The sequence below is a fragment of the Neofelis nebulosa genome, chromosome 1 (genome assembly GCF_028018385.1).
Source record: "Neofelis nebulosa isolate mNeoNeb1 chromosome 1, mNeoNeb1.pri, whole genome shotgun sequence".
Lineage (NCBI taxonomy): Eukaryota > Metazoa > Chordata > Mammalia > Carnivora > Felidae > Neofelis > Neofelis nebulosa.
Genome location: NC_080782.1, coordinates 106,083,190 through 106,107,235, shown reverse-complemented (window position 1 = coordinate 106,107,235; position 24,046 = coordinate 106,083,190). Strand labels below are relative to the sequence as shown.

The window sequence follows — 24,046 nt, the reverse complement described above, 5'->3', positions numbered from 1 at the left end:
TCCATGAAATTTCTCTTCTCTGTTGAATTTTTTTTTTTTTTTTTTTTTTTTTTTTTTTTTTTTTTTTTTTTAGGCACATGAACATAATTAGTTCTTTCAAGAAAAACATTGATGGATGGTCATGACATACACGAGGGTAGTGGTTTCCAAGCGTGGTCCCCAGAGCAGCGGCAGCTCCTGGAACTAGTTATAAATACAAAGTCTAAGGCGCCAACCCATACCTACTGATCAAGTAACTACGATCGTGGAGCCCAGTAATCTGTGGTCTAATTCTCAAGGTGATTCTGGTACACTGTGCAGTTGAGAATTACAGCTCCATAAGTTCTGAAGCCTGACTGCACAGAATCACCTGCAGAGCTTTAAAAAATACCAGGTCCCAGACCAATTAAATCAGAAACTCCATGTGTCTGACCTGCCATCAGTATGTATCTTTTTGAAAATTCCCCAGGGGATTTTGATACATAGTAAGGTTAGAGAACAACTTAATCTATAAAATCCACTTTCTTTGGCAGAATCCAAAGCAGTGTTTCTCAAAATTGAATGCACATTGGAATCATCTGAGAAACTTTAAAAATGATCCTGCCCCTGGGGCACCTGGGTGGCTCGGTCAGTTGAGCGTCCGACTTCTGCTCAGGTCACGCGTGCTCTCACAGTTCGTGAGTTTGAGCCCTGCATCAGGCTCTGTGCTGACAGCTCAGAGCCTGGAGCCTGCTTCAGATTCTGTGTCTCCCTCTCTCTCCCTGCTCATGTTGTGTCTCTCCCTCTCTCTCAAAAATGAATAAACTTAAAAAAAAAATGTAAAAATCCTGCCCCATCCCCAACCCCCATTCTGATTTAATTGGACTGATATCTGCTTTGTCATTGGCAGGTTGGTTTGTTTGTTTGTTTTAATGTTCCCTGGACTATTTTAATATCAATCCAAGGTTAAGAATCACTGTTCTAAAGTCAGGATTCTGAAACTTTAGTGTGCCTGAGAATCACCTGGAGTACTTGTCAAAAATAGGGACTCCAGGGGTCCAACCAGATGCAGAATCACCTGGAATACTAATTAATTAATACTACTATTAATTAATTAATACTACTTACAAGTATTAATCTTCATCCATTCTCTATGTTCCCCACCATTCACTGCCCTGCCCTGCCCTGCCCTAATTTCCTGCAACTTTCCTTTTATGACATCAAACTACTTGGCATTCTTTAAATGTGCTTTGCTTAAATCATTGGGAAAAAATGTAGTTTGTTAAAGCTAGTAAATGGTCTTTAATCAGTTGATTAGTCATTTAGAAAGGAAATAAACTGGACTGTTCTCTCAATCCATACACCAAATAAATCCTATATAGATATAGAAAAAAAAAATTAAAAAGAAACCATAAAGCACTAGAAGAAAATATGGCTGCATTGAGGGAATAATTTGGAAGTGGGGAAGGCTTTTCCAAACAAGGTACAAAAGTTAAAAGTCATAAAGGAAGATGGTTGATAAATGTGATTAAAAAAAGATTTCTCCTTGAAAAAGTTAACCATCACCAACATTAAAACATAAGAACTGGGGCACCTGGGTGGCTCAGTCGGTTAAGCTTCTGAGTCTTGATTTTGGCTCAGGTCATGATCTCATGGTTCATGGGTTTGAGCCCCACATCAGACTCTGTACTGGAAGTGTGGAATCTGCTTGGGATTATCTCTCTCTGTCTCTCTTTCTGTCTCTCTGTTCTTCCCTGTGTGCATGTGTGCATGCTCTCTTTATAAATAAATAAGAACAAATGGGAGAAACATCTTCAGTGTATTGGCACAGCTGCCTCAGTGTGTATAAATACAATAAAACAAGACAGATCAATAAAAAAAGATTAACATAACAATTCAGAAGAATGAAGTAAGAGCCAGGTAATTTGTACAGAATGAAACACAAATGGTTAGCTAACATAATTAAAAAATGCCCAGGTTCAATCATCACGTAAAGAAATGCATATCAAAACTACGATGCCACTAAAATCTTAAAAACAATTCAGCATTGGCAAGATTGAGAGGATGTGGTGCCCCGTATGCTACTAGTGAGAGCATACATTAGTGCAGTGTTTCTGGAGAGCAATTTAGCCATCACACCAAAGTGGAAAATGGACACACGTTTGGACCCAGCAGTTCTGCTTTTAGGAATTTAGTCTTGGAAATAATCACTTAAGTGTTGTTGCCTCACAAACTGTAGGCCCCCCTGCAAAGAGGGGAAGGAGAAACTGAAGAAAGAGGCCACTCCACATCAGGAAGTGGCAGCTTTAAAAAGCCAGGGAACTTCCTTACAAGGCTGGCTAGAGGGGCCTCAAGATGGGTAGTTCTTTGCGTCACAATCAGAATCTTACAAGCTTATCTAGACGACTTATGGGTTCAGTCACGAATTGAGTCCAGTCATTCTCAACGCCTTACTCTGTCTCAAGGCTGTATCCTCAGAACAGCTTCCCCATGTGCAAAGTGTACATTCCTAGGATAGGGGAGAGGATAAGGAACCTCCGATTACCTGGGTCTAGTTTCCGGGTCACATGGCGGTCACATCCTCAGAATAACCTCTGTAGAAAGTATTCACAAGATACTCACTGAATCATCAAAACACTGATATCAGTCTAAATATCCATTAATAGGAAACTAAGTAAATTATGGTTCAGGGCATACTGGAGTTTTATTTGATGATAAAGCTGATGACAGAGATTTAGGTATGGTGACATAGAAAGATGTAGATAGATTATTAAGAAAAAAAAGCAAATTTAGAACTATACATATATCTGGCATGGTATTATTGGGGGACTTTTTTTAATATTCATAATGCATGCTTGCACATCTATATGTGTTTCTGGATAGATCCATACCCTGTCAAAAGAGGTTGCAACTGAAGAGTAAAATGGGGGGGGGGGGGAATAATGAGTTCATAATACATGTTTGAATGAATCCATGAATGAGAGTCAGAAGTTGGGACCTATTTTTGGTCTTTATTGTATACCTCCCTGAACTTTTTTTTTTTTTTTTTTTTTTTTTTACTATGTGTATATAGTTGCTTTTGTAATAAAACTAAATCTAGGTAAAATTAAGCTGTTCTCTTTGGTACCCTGTCCCTTTGTTCAGTTTCCTCTGAACTTAGACTTAAAAGTCTCCTTTAAGTCCTTCATCTACTACTTGCTCTGGAGGTTCAGCTCAAAGGTCTCCTCTGTGTGGCCACCCATCCATCTTCTGAATTCATGGCTTCCTCAGTTTATATCACATAAGTACAGTATCTTACTATGTTATGTTCCGTGTTTCTTCCCTACCTGATGGGTGAGAGCATTGTGGTCAGGGATGGTCTGATTCATCTAACTTTCTCCAAAAGCCACCAAGAGTCTTCTTCTGATAAATGTCTCAGTCTTGTCTTTTCTTTATACATATACATATTTTTTAATGTTTTATTCATTATTTGAGAGAGAGAAAGAGAGAGAGAGGGCACAAATAGGGGAGGAGCAGAGAGAGAGGTAAACAGAGAACCCGAAGCAGGCTCCAGGCTCTGAGCTGTCAGCACAGAGCCCGATGTAGGGCTCGAACTCGGGGACCACAAGATCAAGACCTGAGCCAAAGTCAGACGCTTAATCTTCTGAGCCACCCAGGCACCCCCCACCTTTTTCTTTTTAGTTTATTTGTTTATTTTGAGACAGAGAAAATGTGTGTACAAAAGCAGGAGAGGGGCAGAAAAAGAGAGAGAGAGAGAATCCCCAGCAGGGTCCATGCTTACCACAGAGCCTGACACCCAACTCGATCCCACGACCATGAGATCATGACCTGGCCCAAAATCAAGTTGGTTGCTTAACTGATTGAGCCACCCAGGTGCCCCATGTCTCAGTATTTTCCTCTTGAGCCGCTAAGCACTGGTCTGCGTTACAGTCCCACTTGGTCTGTCACTTGAAGTGATTGGCCATTTCCAACCCCTCAGGTATTCTCAGAACACGAAGCTCTAATTTCACTGCAATCTCCAGAATTGCCAATAATCCATTTCATCCGTCATCACTGCCAACATCAGTTGAAGGAAGTCACTGGTATCGATTACCTTAGACTTAATGGATCTAATGAAGGATCCAGCATATAGTGGCCTTTTCCCCCTGCTGAACTTTATGGAGATGTTATTGATAGATAACCTACATAACTTTAAGGTGTACACCATAATAATTTGATATATGAATATATTATAAAATGATTACCACAATAAGGTTAGTTAATATCTTCATTCCCTCACATAATTATCTTTTTGTTTTCTTTTTTCTTTTCTTTTTTTTTTGGTGTGTGGGGATAACATCTCAGATCTGTTCTCTAAACTTTCAAGTATATAATGCATTATGTTAATTACAGTCAATACACTGTACATTAAATCCTCAGAGCTTACTCCTACCTAGAAATTCATACCCTTTGAACAACATCTGAGCATTTTCCCCAGTCCCTAGTAGCCACCATTCTACTCTGTGCTTTTATGAACTGAGGTTTTCTAGACTCTACATATAAGTGAGAAAGTACAGTATTTGTCTTTCTCTGGCTTATTTCACTTAGCATAATACCCTCAAGTTTCATTTTTGTTGTTGCAATAGACAGGGTACCCTTTTTTATGACTGAATAGTATTCCTGTATATATAAACCGCAGCTTCTTCGTCCACCAGTGGGCACTTAGGTTGTTACCATGTGTTGACTATTGTAAATAATGCGACAATGAACATGGGGTGCAGATACATTTTTGAGATAGTGATTTCATTATCTTTGGGTAAATACCCAGAAGTAGTGATTTCATTACCTTTGGATAAATACCCAAAGGTGGAAATTTTGGTTAGTATGCTATTTGTATTTTTAATTTTTTGAGGAACCTCCATACTGTTTTCCATAATGGCTGCACCAGTTTACATACCCACCACCTAGGCACAAAGGTTTCTTATTTTCCACATCCTTGCCAACCCTTGTCTCTTGTCTTTTTCATAGTAGTTACTGCAAAACACGCAAGTGATATCTCACTGTGATTTTGGTTTGTGTTTCCCCGATAATGAGTGATGTTGAGCATTTTTTCATGTATCTGTTAGCCATCTATACGTATTTTTTAGGAAAAAGTTCATTTAAGGTGTTTGCACATTTGTTAATTGGGTTGCTTGTGTTTTTACTGAGTTGTATGATCTCCTTATATATTTTGGGTGTTAATTTCTTATCATTTAGATGGTTTGCAAATATTTTCTTCCATTTGGTAGGTTGCCTTTTCGTTGTGGTGATTGTTTCTTTTGCTATGTAGGAGTTTTTTAGTTTGATGTACTCCTATTTATTTCCTTTTGATTTTATTGTTTGTACCTTTGGTGTCATATTCCGAAAATTATTGCCAAGCTGATATCAAGGGGCTATTCTTTGTTTTCTTCTAGCAGTTTTACATTTTGTGGTGTTGTATTTAGTTAGGTAAGGATTTGGCATGTGATTTAATATTCCAAAACTTATACCTGTTATGTAGCTCATTTTTCCTTCAGAGGGCCATAGAGACCCTGTCGTGCTGTTGAAGAAGACTGATCACTTTTTCCCCTACCTCAATACACTTCAACATACCTGAAGGGTTCGACACATTGTAATTAGTAACTGTGGCCCCTTAAGATAGTGACTGTCTAAAGGTTGGCATTTGTGCAGAGAGAATCAATGAGTTGTGTGTGGTTTGAAGCAGGCTCCCCTCACCCTACCCATCAATAACTTATGAATGTATGCTAAAAGTACCATGGATGCGTATATACAACACGAATGAGGACCCGAATGGATACATCTCTGTCATGGAGAAGGCCAAATCATGTTTTTCTGTAAGGAGGAATGATAAGAATAATTGGAGTGGTCTTATTTTTGCTTCTGATAATTACATGTTGCCTCGAGGCCCCTGTGCATTGATTTCAACTGTTCTCATAATTGTAACTGTTCCAGTATTACATGACCCGAATACTGGTGTTCTGCCTATGAAAAATGAAAGGAGATAGATAGTTTTAAGGCTAATATCTCATTCATATACTGTTAGGTGGTGATTGAAATGAAAACTGGTGTTCTAGCTTTGAACAATCAAAAGATTAAAGTTGATAGTGAACGTGAAACAAGATTATGGTTAACGAAGGGTTTTTTTCCTTACATTCTATGGAGATTTCTGGTCTTAATCTGGGAACATAGGAACGATACACAGCTAAGCGTGGGGTGGAGGGAGTGTTTCTGTTTGAGAAGAAGGGAGAAATTGTGGAAGTAATCGAGTGTGGAGGAGGGTAGCAGTAGGATTTGGGTAGAGGAAGTATATGATTTCTTTGATAAACCTAAGAGGAAACCTGTGGGCAGGTGGGATTTCCAGAGTGTTGACATGGTAGGATGCTCTTTGTTTGGTTTGATAGAGAAAGAATTTCAAATCTTACTCCTTGGAGTGAATCTGTAAAAGGGACATTGAACTAGTGTACATGAAACAAGAAGGAGGGAGGTTGCCTTATGGAAAGAAATGGAGAAGTGGAAAAAAATGCAGAGCTTCCTGGTTAAGAGCTCTAAAGGCCAAATGGAAGTTTTGGATCTGATTTATATATCGTATGAGCAAATTCTAAGCTCATGGTTCCCAATTCTGGCAGCACTGTACAATCACTTCGTTAAAAAAAAAAAAAGGCATTGGGACCTGGATATCAGCATTTTTAAAGCTTCCCAAGTGATTCTCTTATGCACCCCAATTTGAGAACTGTTTATTGATCTAAGGATATGAAAGAGGAGAGTGGAAGAAAAAAATACTAAGGCAAAGTCTCAGGACCAGGGAATTTCCAACATTGGGATGGTTTCTGGGAACTGAGCGTCACAATTCTGATTTGTTAGATACTTGGCACATTGCATATTATTTTATAATGAATCAATAGAATTGAATGTCTTTGATTCTTTGAAGTCTGAACCTGTTTCTGGAGTTAGAAACTGAAAATGCTTAGGTAACTGTTAAAACAATAAACATATTTTGCTTCTTTCACATAGACTTCCTGTGTACGAGAAGCCAAAGAAGCACTTAGAATTTGCTATATGGAGCCACCTTAAATTGTACATGTATTTTTTAACTGTAAGAGCTGAAAAGAAAAAGTTTATAATAGAGAATACATTTAGATTATATTTAGCAAGTTACATGGATGTGCACACCATGCCATTTAATACTTCTTCTTTGACTAGAAATTACTAAGCAGTTGAAGCAAACAATCTGAGAGGAACCAATTTCCTGATAGCACCCTCCTCTCTTTTGTAGGTAAAAAGGGAAGAAATGCTTTGTATCTAATTATGTTCAAGAATTGAAATCCTTTCATGTAAAATAGAAAAAAAATGCACACCGTAGGTTACATTCTTTAACTCCATCTTTTATCCTGATTCAGATATGAATTAATTATCTAAGATGAAGGAATGCATCAAGTTTCATAAAATTGCATGAACCTTCAGAATATCTGTTGCACTGGCTATGTTCTTAACTTCCCTTTTTTTGACCTTAAAAATGCTACTCAGTAACTTTAAACAACAGCTAAAAATAATCTCTGTTGTGGGAAGATGAATTACTGTAGATGGGAGGAAAACATAAAGTATCAACTTTCTTCATCACTCTTGACATTCACCAGTCTTTACTCGGGATCACCTTGAGATGTGACATCAATTCAGAGTAATAAGGAAGGGTCAATGAAAAGCTAAAACATTCTCAAGAACCCATTATAACACATCTCCAAGGGCTTTGTGTCAATGCCACAGCATTTCAAATAGAGTACACGAATTCCAGAGAACAGCTTCATGAAATGGAGACTATAGGCATCTGCAAGAGTCTTATGACATAGAAGTTGACCTGTTACTGGATCTCTCTTTTACTCCCTACATGTTTCCCATGCTGCACCCTCATCACTCATTCCTTAGAAAGCGTCACGTGTACATTGGGCAAGAATCTGTTGTGACACAGTGTATTCTCCACAAGGTTTCATTGTTGAGAGCTCACTTTTAGTAAGTAATTTTGATACATTGAAGGACTTTGGTTTAAGAAAGTGTTTTTTTTTTTTTTTTTCCCATGAATTTGGATGCAGAATTGGTTTTTCAAGATGAGTCTAGAGCTGGGTGATGTATAGAGTTAGCTGCCTCTATCAGATTTTTGGCTCTTTAGGTCTTGTTGGCCTCTTTATCTATTGTAGCAGGTAGCTCCAAGCTCTGTGCATAAAAAAACCTAATACATAATCATTGAGTTTTTAAAAAGCTGTGTGTTTCTAGTTTTCTATATTGTAAGGACTAGGTTATGCACTGAGAATCCAAAATACACTTTCTGTGTATCTACATGTATAACTAGAGTTCATCGTCTACCAACATTTAGAATTAGCGATTAGAAGAAGAGAGAAAGGGAATAGAGTACATGTTGTTGGATTCCATTTAGTTTCACGCCATGGTGACAAGTAACAGAATGATTGAAGTTATCATTACTCAGACTTCATTGTTTAGCCTGTAGAATTTTTCTTCTCTACAAACCCTTCACCAGCACTGAGATTTGAGTGTCTGAAACAGATTAAGACTATTCAGTCTGCTAGGCACTAAATAATGTGAACTGGAGGGGCACCTGGGTGGCTTGGTCCGTTGAGTGTCTGACTTTGGGTCAGGTCATGATCTCACAGTTTGTGGGTTCGAGCCCCATCAGGCTCTGTGCTGACAGCTCAGAGCCTGGAGCCTGCTTTGGATTCTGTGTCTCCCTCTCTCTCTGCCCCTCTACCGCTCACACTCTGTCTCCTGTATGTCTCAAAAATAAACGTTAAAAAAATTTTTTTAAGAAATGTGAACTGGAAAAATGTTACTTGCTTTCAATAACAAAAACTATTAGAGAACTTTTAAATATTTAATCAATATAACTGTTATGTGAGAACTGCAACTAAATATAAATTGCATATAATATAGAACATGAGTACATTTTGATAGATTTGAAATTATTTGAGGTCATGTCTCTGTAAGTAAAAGAGCCTAAAGCCTACCCACGTAGTCTGTCTTATACTCCCAAGCTCTCTCCTCCCTTGGTTTTCCTCATCTCAGTAAATGCCACCATCTACTCTTTTGCTTAGTCTTGAAATTTAGGAGTCCTCTTTGTTTCTTCTCTTTCCCTCATCATCCCACTCAATCCACATTTTCAGCCAGTCCTATTCATTGTCCTGCTAGACACAGCTAGCATCTGCAGTTACCCTGTCCAAATTGCCATCATATCTTACCTTATCTGTGCGAGTAGCCCCCTAACTGATCTCCCTGGTCCGCTCATGCCTGCTTAGAGCCATCGGTCACAGAACACTAGAAGGATCTTTCTAAAATGTAAATTAAATCTTATTATTCCCTTCTATGTAGTAGAGGATTGATAAATATTTATTGAATGAATTAATCAGGGAGATGCTAGTGAGTAGTGATACTGGCTGCTGGAAGATCAATAAGCAGGAAGGGACAGGGAAAAGCAAAACAGGTTCGGAGAGCCCATATTTTATGAAAACTTTGGTTCATTGTCTATAATGCTCTGTTTACTTGAGAACACAGAGAAGTCTACTTTCCATTTGTTGGCCTGCTGTGGACACTTCACAGCCTACCCAGAGATAATGCCACTGACGGCCAATCAAGGTTTTTCTGTGTCCACTTAGATTCTAAACAGCTGCCCAGCTTTAATTAATATCCCACAATTATATCTGGAGAGGAGCCAGTTGCTGAGACAGCTGTCTAAGTGAAGGGAAGATCTTTTTTTTTTTTTTTTTTTTTTTTTTAACTTTTCTTGTGTTAGCTGGGTCTGGTAGGATGGAGTCAAAGTACTTAGATGATTGGAACTATTGTTTCTGAAAGTTCACTCAGCCTAAGGTTCCTGCATAACTGTTCCAGTGCCCATCTTATCTGTTGGCATCCGTGTTGGAAGGAGATCCTAGGTTGGATTCTTTCCAGTTTGCTCTTAGGGCTTACTTTACTATGGTGTGTGTGTGTGTGTGTGTGTGTGTGTGTGTGTGTATGTTTGTGTTTAAAGTTTATTTTTGAGAAATAGAGAGACAGAGCACAAGCAGGGGAGGGACAGAGAGAGAGACAGAGACACAGAATCCGAAGCAGGCTCCAGGCTCTGAGCTGTCAGCACAGAGCCCAACATGGGGCTTGAATCCACAGACCACAAGATCATGACCTGAGCCGAAATCGGTCACTCAACCAACTGAGCCACCCAGGCGCCCCCTGGTCTTAGGGTTTAAAGCAGTGGCCGTGTGTTGCTGAGAATCTCCTGTGGAGCTATAGGAAACACGGTACTGATTGTTGTAGTATAAAACGGCACAAGTCATTTAAGCTGATCATCAAGTAATGACAACAAGGACTCAAATGGGGGCTTACTCTTTGATCCACCAGGAGTTTCAAATGGCAGTTATCATTAATTCTTGGATTCCCTCAGTCCTGATAGAAAATCAAGGCAACCAGAAACTATCATTTTGTGAACAGACAGCTATTAAAAGCACATTAATAATCTGTAGTGGGTATAGCATATGCCTTTTAAATAGATTTGCAGCTTGTTTCTCTGTGGTGAAGACACAGGACTTCTCCAACCTAATTACAAAGCAATCAAACAATTTAATTAATCTGGAAATCACTTTCTTAACAATAACTGCCTCTACAATGAGGCACCCTGTGCAGAACCGTTAGGTAAAGCCCCAATTTGTTATATTGCTTGTATGTTGGCCATTCTAGCCCTCCCCCCAACCCCACCCCCGGGATCAGAGAGTTAATTACCTACCAAATGCCTGACCACTACTAAGGTTTACTTTACCAGGTCAAAAACATCAGCGGCAATAACAACATCCTATAAAGTGTCCTGGTGCTCAGACATCCAAGAGCCAGCAAATCCCTGGGAGCAGCAGGATTTGAGTTATAAGCAAGTGCTGCACATATGGGCAGAGAATTAACTGGCACCAGTTTTCGCTTGAGAGTCTCTCAGGTATTGCTTTGCAGATGGGGGGATGAATTCAGAGAGCAGTGCTGTGAGGAGTGAAGGTCATGTGTAGGACGCCGGTTTCAGTCCGTCTTGCTTTTTTATCCTGGGGACTCGGTGTGCACATCCCTGGCAGCCTGGTCCTCATTTCATGAGTTAAGAATACGTATATAAGATGTGCTTTTTTTGTGTGTTCTAGGTTAGTGGTATTTTGAACACTGTAAGGTTTTAGAGACTGAGTAGGTAACCTGGAAATCAATTTTTTAAAGTTTGTTTATTTATTTATTTCAAGAGAAAGAGTGCATGCACGACTGAGGGAGGAGCAGAGAGAGAGGAAGAAATCCCAAGCTGACAGCACAGAACCTGATGTGGGGCTTGAACCCATGAACTGTGTGCTCATGACCTGAGCCGAAATCAAGACCCAGATGCTTAACTGACTGAGCCACCCAGAAGCCCCAGAAATCAATTTTTATTCAAATAAGAACACAGACTTCAAAGTTTGACTCCTACCTTTCTAATCTGCTAATCTTGTTATTTCTCCCTAAGGAACATTGAGGAATATTCTGTAATAACACAGAATAATCTACAGAATACTCATCCGCCCTTTTCATCTCCTAGTAGTACCATGCCACTTCTCTCTCCAAATTCCCTACTAATGGGCAGTCGTTGTCCCACAGTGGGCAGTCAGTCACCCATAGTCTACCCATATTGGAAATGTTTGGTCACTTGTAGTCTGTAATATTTTCATTACTTCATTTCTAGTCCATCACCAGTTATGCTAGGTTTGCTCACCAAAATATTTTTTGTGTTGGCCTGTCAGGTCCTAATCTCAGCACCTCAGCTCCTCTTCTTTGGCTGCTCCTCTGTCCGCCTAACACTTTTATGCCATCTATTGAGACATCTATTGAGGTTAAGACATCTATTGAGGCCCCTCCTCTGGGTAATACCAATAAACGTAGTTCACAACTCATTGGCTCTACCAGTCTGACTCCCCTACTGCCAGAATATCTGTCTCTACTGCATTGCCCTACTCCCTTTGGGTTGTTTCTGTCTCCTTCCTGAGGTTCTTCCGTTTCTTCTTTTGAGCTTCCTGAACCGTCTTCAAATTAAGCTGTAGTCTCTTGTCTTTAATGAATTGTCAGATATTCTAGTTCAGGCCACCATCATTTTCTCTAATATCCCATACATTTAAGAGCCTTTGTGATAGTATGTGGGGGGGGGTGGGGTGTGTATACACCTTGGCACTTAAATCTAGATCTGCCATAAAACAGGAAGAAAGATCTGTTATTAGCAAGATTTTGCAGATGGCTTTGCAGTCTTAAGTTTTGGAATTTGTGTTTGATTTTACAGCAATGTAGTGGATGAGAAGAAAATGAGGAATATTTTCAATCGATTGGCTTAGAAAGGCAGCACAAGATGCAGAGGCAAAACCCAAAGATTGAAAATGGTTAATGGTTGGGGTGCCTGGGTGGCTCAGTTAAGCATCCGACTTCAGCTCAGGTCGCGATCTCACGGTTTGTGGGTTGGAGCCCCGCCTCGGTCCCTGGGCTGACAGTTCAGAGCCTGGATCCTGCTTCAGATCCCATGTCTCCCTCTCTCTCTGCCTCTCCCCCACTCGTCCTCTGTCTCTTTGTCTCTCAAAAATAAATGAACATTAAAGAAAATAATAAAAACAGAACTATTTAATGGTAGCCTTGATTTTTTTTTTCATTAAGAGCAGAAAATTAACCTATCTCTTTATATCTCTGTCTCTACCTGCTCATCTTCAAAGTGAGGGGGTTGCCATGTATTGTAGGATGTTACATAGCTTCCTAGGGACCACTCATTAAAATCACTAAAAGTGAGAAGAATTTTAAGTTCATTCCTTGTTTTTCCCTTCTTTAGATTTTTAAAAATATTTAATAAGCTCTCTCTAGTTCTAGTTGATCTCATTATAATTTCCAGATGTCGTGTTCCCTTTACAAAGAACATGGGGCTAAGAATTTGGTGCCAGGTTTCATTATTTATTCTCAATGAATTGGGTAGCAGAGATTGTTAGACCTCTCATACCTTGGCTTCCAACAATCAACTGTTTTGTTTTTCCTAATAATTTAGGAAATCTATATGGGGTGTGAGCAAAGTGAACATTTTTTTTTCCCCCAAATAAAATCTACACTAAGATTTTTGGCATTAGATTCATTTCTCTTTAGGAAACAAAACTTTTAGCCATGTTGAATTTTTCAAGATCTTTCAAGGCTGTGAAGAGTGATATATAAGCTAAGTTGGGAAGAGATGGGGCAGGGAGAATCAAGGCTGTTGGGAGAAGTTGACGGAACTTAATTTAGCTGTGTAGATAAATGGACGGAAAGAGTCCTGGCTTACTGGATGGCAAAAGCAGAATCCATTTCTCCAGGGGCCCAAGGAACAACAGATGCAAAGACATGATAAATTTCATTGCAGCAGAGGGAAAAATGCTTCTAGATTCTCTGTCCATAAAGAAATGGGCTTTTCAGCGCTTCCTATTCAAATGGCTTTAATTGTGTTGTCTGTCAGAAAGTTAATGGCATCTGTTGAAGACATCACTGTAAACTTTGCAACCTTAAGTTAATTGAAAAATTTCAGTAGGGGTATAACCAGTCCAGAAGTCCTCCAGGTAACAGTAAACTTATCCTCTTTAATGGGTTAGTCTGTTCTTTTTTGCACACAGGTTATAAATTGTTTACAGCTAGGTACTGACTGGAACATGCAATCTTGTATGCCTCACACCGAACTACAATTGTCACTTCCGTTATAAAATCAGTAATGTGGGAACTGGCTGGCTGTAAAGGATTAAACAGATCTTCCTGATTTATTTTCCGTGTTTCAAGATCGTACAAGCTTAGTTTGCAGCTTTCCCTCACCTCCTTATTTAAACCAGCTACAATTCCATCCGGTCCTCAGATAATTCTGCCAGTCTAATTAAACATGCAGAGGGAAGCCGGGTGGTCTGGAGTGTCCTGAACTGCCCCTCACCAGCTGCCTGCCAAGCTTTCTCAATGATCAGCAGCAGGTTGAGTGTTCTGATGGAGAAAGTAACAAGCCCCCAAGGAGCTGCTCTCTTTACAGTGAGCGGTCTGTGCTCCCCCTCCCCCGCCCCCCACGGAAGGATTTAAGAACACCCCCTGCCAGCCTTTGTGTGATAGTGGCTTTTAAAGCCTGCCTGGCCAGTCACAGCCCAGATGCTTAGGAGCAGGGGGACTGTTGAATAAAATATTGATAAGGGCTAATCCTGCTGGGCCACTTGGGCCATGCTGAGAGCAAGCTAGGTCATTTGGCAGGCGAGAATTCTACCACTGAACCACCCATGCACCGAGCTGGGTCGTTTGGGAAACAGGTCCAGACTGCTGGGTTCTTCCCAGGATTTTATGATCAGTTCTGACATTTCCACCTTTAAAATATGTACCCTGGAATACAAGGATTCATTTTCCAGAATTCAGACATGTACTCGGTTTCTGTTAATAAAAAAATACTAAGGCTGCTTTTTCTAAAGTAGAGAGCCCCCACCCATTTCTAAAGTAGAGAGCCCCCCCCCCGCCCCCGCCACACACACACAAGTTGGAGCATACACTTCTATTTCCATCACCTGTTTAAAATGTTAACATCTGCAAGACTAAGAATCAAGACACGTGTATATACGTTATTCTATAGTCCTGAAATACTGAGGTTATTAATCTGTGGAAGACTGCTGCTTGGTGATGGGTGAGTGTGCTTATTTATATACCTGTGCACTTGGAACGCTGTGCTGGGACTCAAGCCCATTTGTTCTCCCGCCCCCGGCATACACACACACCCCCCCCCCACCCCCAGCCCTGCTGCCAGCAAAACTAAAACATTCTTGGAGATGGACGTTTGACAAAAATGTACAGAAATGCATTACTTGCAAGAAGATGATTCTGGATGTGGGATAGGAATCATGTTGTGATTTTTCCCTCTGTTTCTCTTTACAGGAAACAGCCCTCAAGATAGTCCAAGAAATTTCTCCCCCAGTGCCTCAGCCCATTTCTCATTTGCACGGAGGTAAGGACTTCCTTTGAGTTGAATAGAAAAGTGTTTTGTAGAAGATCCTGTCTCCCGAACCTCACTCTTCCTCATTCCCCGCTGTTCCCTCCTGTACCTCTGCCTTCTGCCTGTGTGAATCCTACCCATCGTCATATACGGCTTTCTCTGAAGCTCCCTGCCCAAAGATAGCTTTGGACCACTGCAAAACTTTGTTGTAAACACTTCTGCTTTAAAAGTTTAATAATGATATCTGACTCATGCTAGAGTTACATGGACCTCTCTTGGTCCTTTCCTAGATGGTGGATTCCCAGTGAGGGCAAAAAATGACTGTTTCCATTTCTTTCTCTTATCGCCGGTGCAATGCCTTGTGCTTGATGTTCAACAGATTATTACTGAGTTATCTGAGCTTACATTATAAGGATTTGATTGATTTACATGTCCTGGTGCAACTGTTTTTTGTTATTGTTGAAATACTTTTTTTTTTTTTTAAATGACCTTTCTTGGGGTCGCAGGGTATAAAGTCTAAGATGGCTCTTTATGTGAGAGAGTGAAGCCACCAATTTAGTAATCCCCCTATGAACTATAGGACATTTTATGTTTTCTCTTCCTATCTTAGTTAGAATTTGACACCAAGTATTGAAGATACATGTTATTTCTGGGTCATTCAGTCACAAGAAAGTCTTGTTGTTCAGAGGATCATGGGCATGTGATGTAACATCACACCTTTTTTGTTCTGGATCTTCTACTGGAAAAACACAGAGAACAAAATGCCCCTTCAGCTATAGGTCTCTGAATATTCAGGACAGATTCAGTTTATGGTCTGATTGTCCTGCATATTTGCGCACTTTTCTCAGAGACCTAACTATACCATGAAGTAGATTAACATAGCACTAATAAAGACTTGTGTGTAGGTTAAAAAAAAAATGGTTTTAACACATGTTACTAAGCAGCAAAACCTGGAGTGTCCTCACTGCCATTTGTCAGCACGTAATGCATTTACATTACTAAATCCAGAGAAAAGGATCTGTTGGCAGTATTTTCAGAATTCTCTGTAATTAAGATTCCCTTGTAAATGTCACACATTCCCCACTATGTGGTAAATGCCTGTGTGTGTAAGGTTCCAGGCTTCACTGTGGGCAGGACACAAGAGTATAAGACATGCTCTCTAAGGAACTTGAGACACCCCCCCCCCCCCGCCCGACTTTTGGCCCTTTTCCAGCTTTTCTTCTTTTAGCAACTTGTTTTAAGCACTTAAAAAAAAAAAAAATGAGAAAATTAACAGGTCCCGAAAAGCCTGTGTTTGCCCAGTGAATATTAATTCATGATAATGCTGCTACTCTAAGTGGAAAAAAAAAAAACCTTACAAAAAATTAATAAACAAGAACCCACCATAGCCTTTAAAACATATCTCTTAAAAGAATGCATTTCATCACATTAAGTAGTAAGAAAAATGCAAATCTCATTACAACGTGCATTTAAGCATGACAGAAATCATAGTCTCTTCATCCTGCCTTATTTATAAAAATGAAGAAAACCTGATAATTAAGTGGGTGACTAGCGGATAGGTCAGTTTGGTTTCTATGCTATTTAACAAAATACACAAACCCCCAGGCATATGCTAGTTTTTGACCAGTAAACCTTCAACCATGACACAAGATGAGCACAGAACTCTAGCCCATTTTGCATGAATTTACAGATGGAACTCCCTCTACAGTCTTCAAAAAGTATTAATTTCAATTAGGACATGAGTGATCATCTTTTTAAACTTTTATTCAAGTAAACAGAATCCTACATTTGCTATGAAAACTCAAATTGGTGTATTTTTATATAACCTCTGGTGTGTCTGCCTTCCATCTTAAAGTTGATTTTTATTAAGGAGACATGGAACTCGCGGGTCTCCATTCCCTTCCATTTGGTATGCATTTTTGAGCCTTTAAGAAATAATACCATTTTTTAGGGTCTCCCATTTTAATATTTTGTATATTCAGTTCAGCAGAGAAGAGATTGCTGTGTTTTTTAAAACACAGTGAAGGGATAAAGATCAGGTTTATTAATGTTTTCTCATCTTACATATGTAATAATAACCCACCAGTAGACATCCCCTGTAATGTAATAGTTTAATTTCAGGCTGGAAAATATGACACTCGCTTGCTTTCTGCATCATCTAATACATATATTGAAGGTAAAATTCTCGTACTGATTTTTTTTTTTACCACTGTGCTAAAAGGCTGAAAATGAGCATTGCAGTATAGTAAATATTTTTACTTTGCTAATAACTGTGATACTGATTTACAGTCCATCCGATTACGGAATTAACATTTTTTTTCCTGGGCGAGAAGATGGAGGTAATAACATTGTTCTGCCTTTCCCGGAAGGTGTGGGACTTATTTGGGAACTGCTTTTACTTAGGTTGGAAATATGGAGCCCTGAATACATGCCATAGGTGTTTCCTAGTTGGCTTGTTGTTGCTTACCAGAGTAAATCTCAGAATGTATTTGCACAAGCAAATTACTAGAACTCAGCAATTGCCTGCTGAGTTCAGGTCATAAGACGCTTGTTGAGTGCTGGCATAGTTCAGCTTGTTCCAGGATCAACCAGAATGTCAAATGTGTCACTCCAGGTGACTTATAACAATTAAATAAATAAATCTTCTTCCTCTTCATACAATTATAATAGCCAGGTTGATACTGGGACTTTTCATTCTTCATTGTACACTGTATTAATCTAAATTTTTGTGAGTCATGTTGAAATGCTGGGTTTTTGTGCCAATCTTTCTGTATTCTGTGTTCTCATCTGATGTTTTTCGCTTCTTACTTTTTCACTTAGTTTCACATTGAGAGATTTTTACCCACAGGAGAAAAAAAAAAAGGAAAAGAAAAAAAATTACTCTTTAAAAAAGCCTTGTTGCTTTGGCAAGGATGAAGTCTGTCTTCCGATAACATTTTATTGGTAGCTACTGCAAAGAAAAGACAACATTGTTAGCAGGATCCAAATTGCACTTGTGTGATAGCCTTCTTGAAAAAAGAGGGCATGCTCTCTCTTAAGTACTATATGTAGTGCATATAGTAACAGCTGATGTGCGGTTGTCATGGTAATGAAAACGCAATGGTCTTTTGTGCTCCATTTGAGTAAATAGACACAGAGAACTTGGGGAACTTCATGAAACATAAATTATTTCTGGTCCGTGGATGCACAGGGTAGTAAGTACAGTCTTGTTTAAACATCTTTTAGTTGTGTATTTTCCAGAGTAAGCAAATGTAATTTATGTTTCAAAACTAATAAGAACCTGTTTTTTCTTGGAATTGTTCATTCATGTGAAATATGCTTATTGATACCTGAGGGAAAGGAGAGTTAATGAATCACAAAACAAAATCATGGTGGGGGAAATGGTGTCCCTCGTTCTTTCCAGAGACTAGTTTCTGATAATTGCTATTAAATGGACTGAATAATTCTTTTAAAAATCATATCATTTTTAACTTTTAAAAATAGGAGGTGTTTAAAATATAAAGTACACCATGGACTTTTAAGTCTTCAATAAGTAGCCTAATAAAATAGGACTCACCTGTGTCCATCTTGAGAACCATGTTGTTATAATTATTGTCTTTTTAAACCTTTAACATTTTTAATTGCTTAAAAATATTTTGAAAGAATGTATGACTTAATTGTTCCCATTCCTTGTATGTGGTATATTTACGAACACTTTATTTTGCTTCTTTTTTTTAAAAAAAAAAAAAACATACTTGATTCATTTGTACTCCAATCATGGTCACAGAAATGACAGGTAAATTTTACTGAAATTTTAACATTGTAGTATTTCTGTGATTCGTCCCCTTCAATTTCTCCATTTTGTCTTTGTGGACCATTTGCATTTATTGGAGGCAACATCCATGGTAGCCTGTGATTATATTTTCCCTTGAATGTAATTTAGTCTCAGATGTCAGTTTTTTTTTTTTTTTTTTACATAAACATCTAACTGTGACATTTCTGAAATTCAAGTCTAGTGCTGTTGAATCCTCTGACTTCAACTTACTGTGAATTGTGTCTGTGGTAAATTTGGTCCGCTCTTATCTCTCATTTGGTAAATTGGTATAATCACGCATTACAGAAAGTCTGCATATGATATTCCCATCTAAAGAATGCAGTAAGGCTCTTTATAATGTGTGTTTTTCCTGTTTTTCCCTTGGCAAATGTGCATGTGTTTGTTTTCACAGTGGTATATGGTTTTGAAGTCACAGTCTTACTCAGACAGAATAAATAATAAAGTAATGATTCCAGGAAACCAGAGATTTCAGAAAGTTCGCTTTTGGGTGTTCCCTTGCAATAGTATTGTCTCTACTGCTTCATTAACTCATCTGAGACCCTTGTAATGACCCTCACTCATCACCAGAATCTACCCCAGAGGTTACCCTATGACCATTTGGAGAGAAGGATCACTCTCTTCAAGGACTCCTGACAGTTTTGCCTCTGTGATGGGGCCACGGTTGTACTCTGTGCATTAGGTTCTGTCACTAGTGGAGAATTTTCATTCTGCCCCTGCCATCACTGGCCAGAATGGGGTGCATACTCAAAACCTGTGCAAGGGGCTTTGGTTCCAACACTTTATGAAGCCAGGTCATGCCAGAAGGCAGTAACTCTTAAGAGATTCTAAGTATAGGATCAGTCCCTTTTTTTAGTGTGAAAGTAATTTGCTACTTAAGGCTCAAACCAGCCCGGAGCCTCACTAATCCCTTCCCTAGATGTGATGAGTAGGACACTTGCCTTGAAAATAAGTGGAGCATCTTTAGGATGTAATGGAAGTCCCCACAGGCTCTTGTACCTTGCTGGAATTCAGGTACAAATTCCAAAAGATCCATGGCCTCAGTTATCAGTTTCCAGCTACGAGTATTTTTCCTCCTCCCTTTCTGTTTTTATTCATTTGAATCTGCTGAGTCTGACCATTGTAATTATCCCCGGTATTCACTTTGTCAAAGTGCGTTAGTGAGAGATCAATAATATGGATCAACCCATTCACTTTCTCCTTGTTTGGGTGTATTGATTCAGTTTAAATAAAAGTCAACCTGCTGTATAATGTTTGTTTACTCTGGCCCTTGCTGAACATTTCCTCATCCTCACTGACTGTATTTGTGTCATTCGTTTGGCTGAAAATACTCGGTTTCCCTGGAGTTCCCATGCAATGGTACTCCAGTGTTGGCCAAAGCTAATCTCCCTTTCTCACCAGGACTGATGGACGCCGCTGGTCCTTGGCTTCTCTCCCTTCTTCTGGCTATGGGACAAACACCCCCAGCTCCACAGTCTCTGTAAGTGCCTAACTTGTCTCATCCTCCTCACAGCCACACGGCTCTCTTACTCTGTTACATGGGAGATGTTTTCTCTGGGTGTTTCCTGGTAGGAGGGAGAAGATAAATTCTGCATGTCTGCCACTGTGAATGGGTTACTTCTCACTAGATGAACTGACAAAAATAAAAAGGACAAACTCTCTGGAACAAGCTTTTAAACGATGGTGCATAAATTGAGTTAAGTCAGTCCCAGGATCGCAAGTTTGGAGGAGATTGGGAGCTTTCGTTTTAATACCATTTGGTGTAGTTTGGGGGTGGAAATGCAATCTGGTTTTATTGCTTTGGTTCCACACCAGCGATGTCTGTACTGAAAATGCCATTAAACTTTGATGGCCTGGGTCTTATTTTCTTGTGTGCCTTAAAAGGAGGGATTTTTGTTTGTTTGTTTGTTTTTGTTGTTTTGTTTCTTTGTTTTTCTCCTCCAAAGAAAAAAAATGGCAAGCCTTAAATGTGTACCTTCTAGGTAAGGTGTTTTTTAAAGGGGAGTTTAAAAGAATTTAGTTGTAAGTTAAGACAAGGAGACAAAATGAAACCATGAAAATGGAATAGAGGAAGAAGGATACCCTTGCCCCAAACTGTAACATTTCAACAAGAGCCCTAGCAATTAATGGAAACAATTCAGTAAGTTAGATAGATGCTTTCTCAGGTTAAATTAGTGGTGTTGTGGGATATCTGTCTTTGCCAAGCTTCAGAAGCTGGTGGTCATTTAGAAAGACCAGGTATGTTGTAGGTATTCAGTGAATACCTAATGGAGTGGTCTGAATGCCCTTGAACCAGCCGGAATGTGGACTTGATGATTTCAGATTTCCTTCTAATCTAATACATTTCCATCTTCATTTTGTCAAAATCCGTGGTCTTTCGTGTAGGGTTTTCATCCGTTGGTTTGTTGGGGTGGTGCTGGTTATTCACAAACCCCAACACTGTGCTAAGCATATAGATTCAGCCATGTAATAGTACTTGCATTGAAAAGACACTACAATTAAGTTTATAAACTAACTGGTATCACCACTGCTTTATATTATGTGTTTCCAGAATTCCATATGTAGTATAATGTGAGTTTTCTGGAGCACCTTTAATACTGCCGTGTTAAAATCTGATGGATTCTTTTTACCATCTCCTTGGTCATTTTTTGAGGAGAGGTAATTTATTTTCCTATCCTCTGTTCCATTTTGCTGTGGTATGTGAGCTTATTGTCCATTTAGATAATTTTGGTGAAGCGTCCTGACAGTCTTGAGTGGTTTCAGTGACAAAGAAGGCTCACATCAGGAAAATGTGCTTCAAATTTGTAAATGGCTTCAGTGGATAAAACTGTCACTAAAAAACAGTGAAGTTACCCTTGGCTGCTGTGTCCATAACCATCAATTTTTTTTTAAGGTTTTTTATTTTTTTTGATAGAGAAAGGAAGGGGGATGCCTGTGAGCAGTGGAGGGGCAGAGAGAGAGAGAAGGAGGGGGGGGAGAGAGAGAGAGGAGAGAGAGGAGAGAGAGAGAGAGAGAGAGAGAGAGAGAATGAATGAATATATCCCAAGAAGGCTCCGTGCCGTCATCCCCAAGCCCAACATGGGGCTTAATCCCAAGAACCATGAGATCATGACCTGAACTGAAATTAAGTCAGATGCTCAACTGACTGAGCCACCCAGGTGCTCCTGGTTATTGGTTATTTTAGAGGTTAAAAAGTTGGATAACTCCAGTGTGAAAACGAATGCCAAAACTGATCGACCAAGGAAAAAAAAGGGTAATTTCCTGAAATTTAAGTATTGTTCTTCTACAGAATTTTTGGCAAGTCTCTTGTCTCCAAATTCTTCATTTCAGCTATATGACCTTGATTTGCCCTTCAGTCAAGTTTTATTGTGGTTTGGATGCAGAAATTTGTTGCTTGTAGGAAAAATAGGGGAGAATGCAAGATCTTTCATCGTTCCATCTCTAGTAAATCATACACCATTTTAAAGAGCAAATCTCTTTAAAAAGGGGGGAATTAACATAGAATTGGACCTTGTTTGGTACAAATAAAAAAAACCAGTTGTTTGTAAGCATTTATTATGTGCTGGGCATTAGTCTAACTACTTAGAATGCATTATAATCCTTGTTTAATCCCAGCAACAGACCCTGTCGTATAGTTGATGTTATTCTCTTCATTTTATGGATCAGAAACTTGAGGCACAAAGAATGAACTGAGGGGCTTTAAACAACCCCCTTGTTTATTAGTAAGAGTACCCAGTAAATGGTCTAGACTCTGGGCTCATGGGTCTTTTGAAGGAATTTACATGGTGTTTCTTAAAATAAACCTTTTAATTAATGAACATGACCTGGCCATCTGTCATAATGGAATTATCACCATCCTTGACTAAATATGTAGTCTAAAGAAGAAACCACCCGAGACAGTTTATAGTTACACACACGCGCGCGCGCGCGCACACACACACACACACACACACACACACACACACACGCTCTTTCTGTTTCTAACCAACAGCTTCCAACCAGAGGTAACACAGTATTTCTCTTACATGTTTATTAAAGAAGGTGGCACATATAATTATTAACCTCATATTCCCAATTTTTCTTTCAAGATAGAATTTTAACTTTCAAAATTACTTTTTGCCAAAAGAGGTAAGGAACTGTTAAATCTGTGAAGTGTAGGTTTTGCACACCTAACAAAAGTTCAATTATCTCTTTTCCCTATTGTTGGTAAAAGTAATGAGTGAAGATTTGACAAGCTCTTTCTCATTTCTCTTATTTTGGGCGGGGGGGGGGGTCTTGTCCTTTAAATTTTGGGGCAAAAATTGTGCAAAACTGCTTAGTAGTTTCATTTCCTTTTCTTTCTTTCTTTTTTTTTTTTTCAAAATATGTATTTTACTTTATTTTTAAATAATCTCTGTACCTAGTGTGGGGTTGGAACTCATGACCCTGGGATCAAAAGTTGTATGCTCTGCTGACTGAACCAGCCAGGTGCCCCTCTTCTTTTCTAAATCTGATCCGAGTCTCTCTCAGATTTTCACTTTCTGGGTTAACTGTTAGTCACTTAGTCAATCAGAAATGCACTTTAGTTATTGTTTTGAATAGAAAGATAGAACACAAAATTACACTTTGAATATATAGCTTCAGTTTGACATATGATTGTGTTGTTAGCTGAATTCCAGAACTACTTAAGCTGAAGTGTAAACATCAAATCTTTATCCTTTGGGTATTATAGCAACTGTAAAACTGGCAAGTGTTAAAAATGCTGTATTCTGAAATTGAAAAGATTTGGTCATAGGAAATTAATCAGTCCTTCCAGAGAATATTTAGTATTGTAACTTCTTTTAACTTCCTATTTTGCCATTAAAATTAATTTGTGGAACTTTTCCAAGATAATATTAAGATCATAAGTTTTAATTTTAAAATAAGTAATAGGGAACCACAGTAGTAGGAAGACATTCCCCCATATATTTAACAGATAAATCATTTTCTACAGAAGGGAAAGAACGGAAATAAGAATATAAATACCTGTAAATATATGAGGTATGACTATAAAATGGTATTCCTTTTAATAAATAACAAGTAAAAAATGACACATGCTTGTGAATACTGTCCTTTGCAAAACGGTTATCTGGAGAGACGAAATGATACCATTATTCAGAACATTTTGGGGGAAGTCTTCTGCAGCTTTTTTATGTAACTCGTTACTCTTGGAAAGTAGGTTTGATTTAGGACACTACTAGAGTCATATGCAAACTAATTGGGTGATGAGACCCACTGATACCACATTT

General features: G+C 38.9%; 1 protein-coding gene across 14 annotated transcripts in view; it reads left to right on the top strand.

Moving 5' to 3' along the window:
* The window catches only part of MAST4 (microtubule associated serine/threonine kinase family member 4), a 568,580-nt gene that overhangs the window by 476,806 nt on the left and 67,728 nt on the right, over positions 1-24,046 (top strand). For all 14 annotated transcript variants that reach the window (XM_058730754.1, XM_058730743.1, XM_058730735.1 and 11 more), the window contains 2 exons: positions 14,911-14,980; positions 20,181-20,259. In XM_058730754.1, the coding sequence (XP_058586737.1) occupies positions 14,911-14,980; positions 20,181-20,259 (149 nt within the window). The remainder of the gene's footprint in view (positions 1-14,910; positions 14,981-20,180; positions 20,260-24,046) is intronic.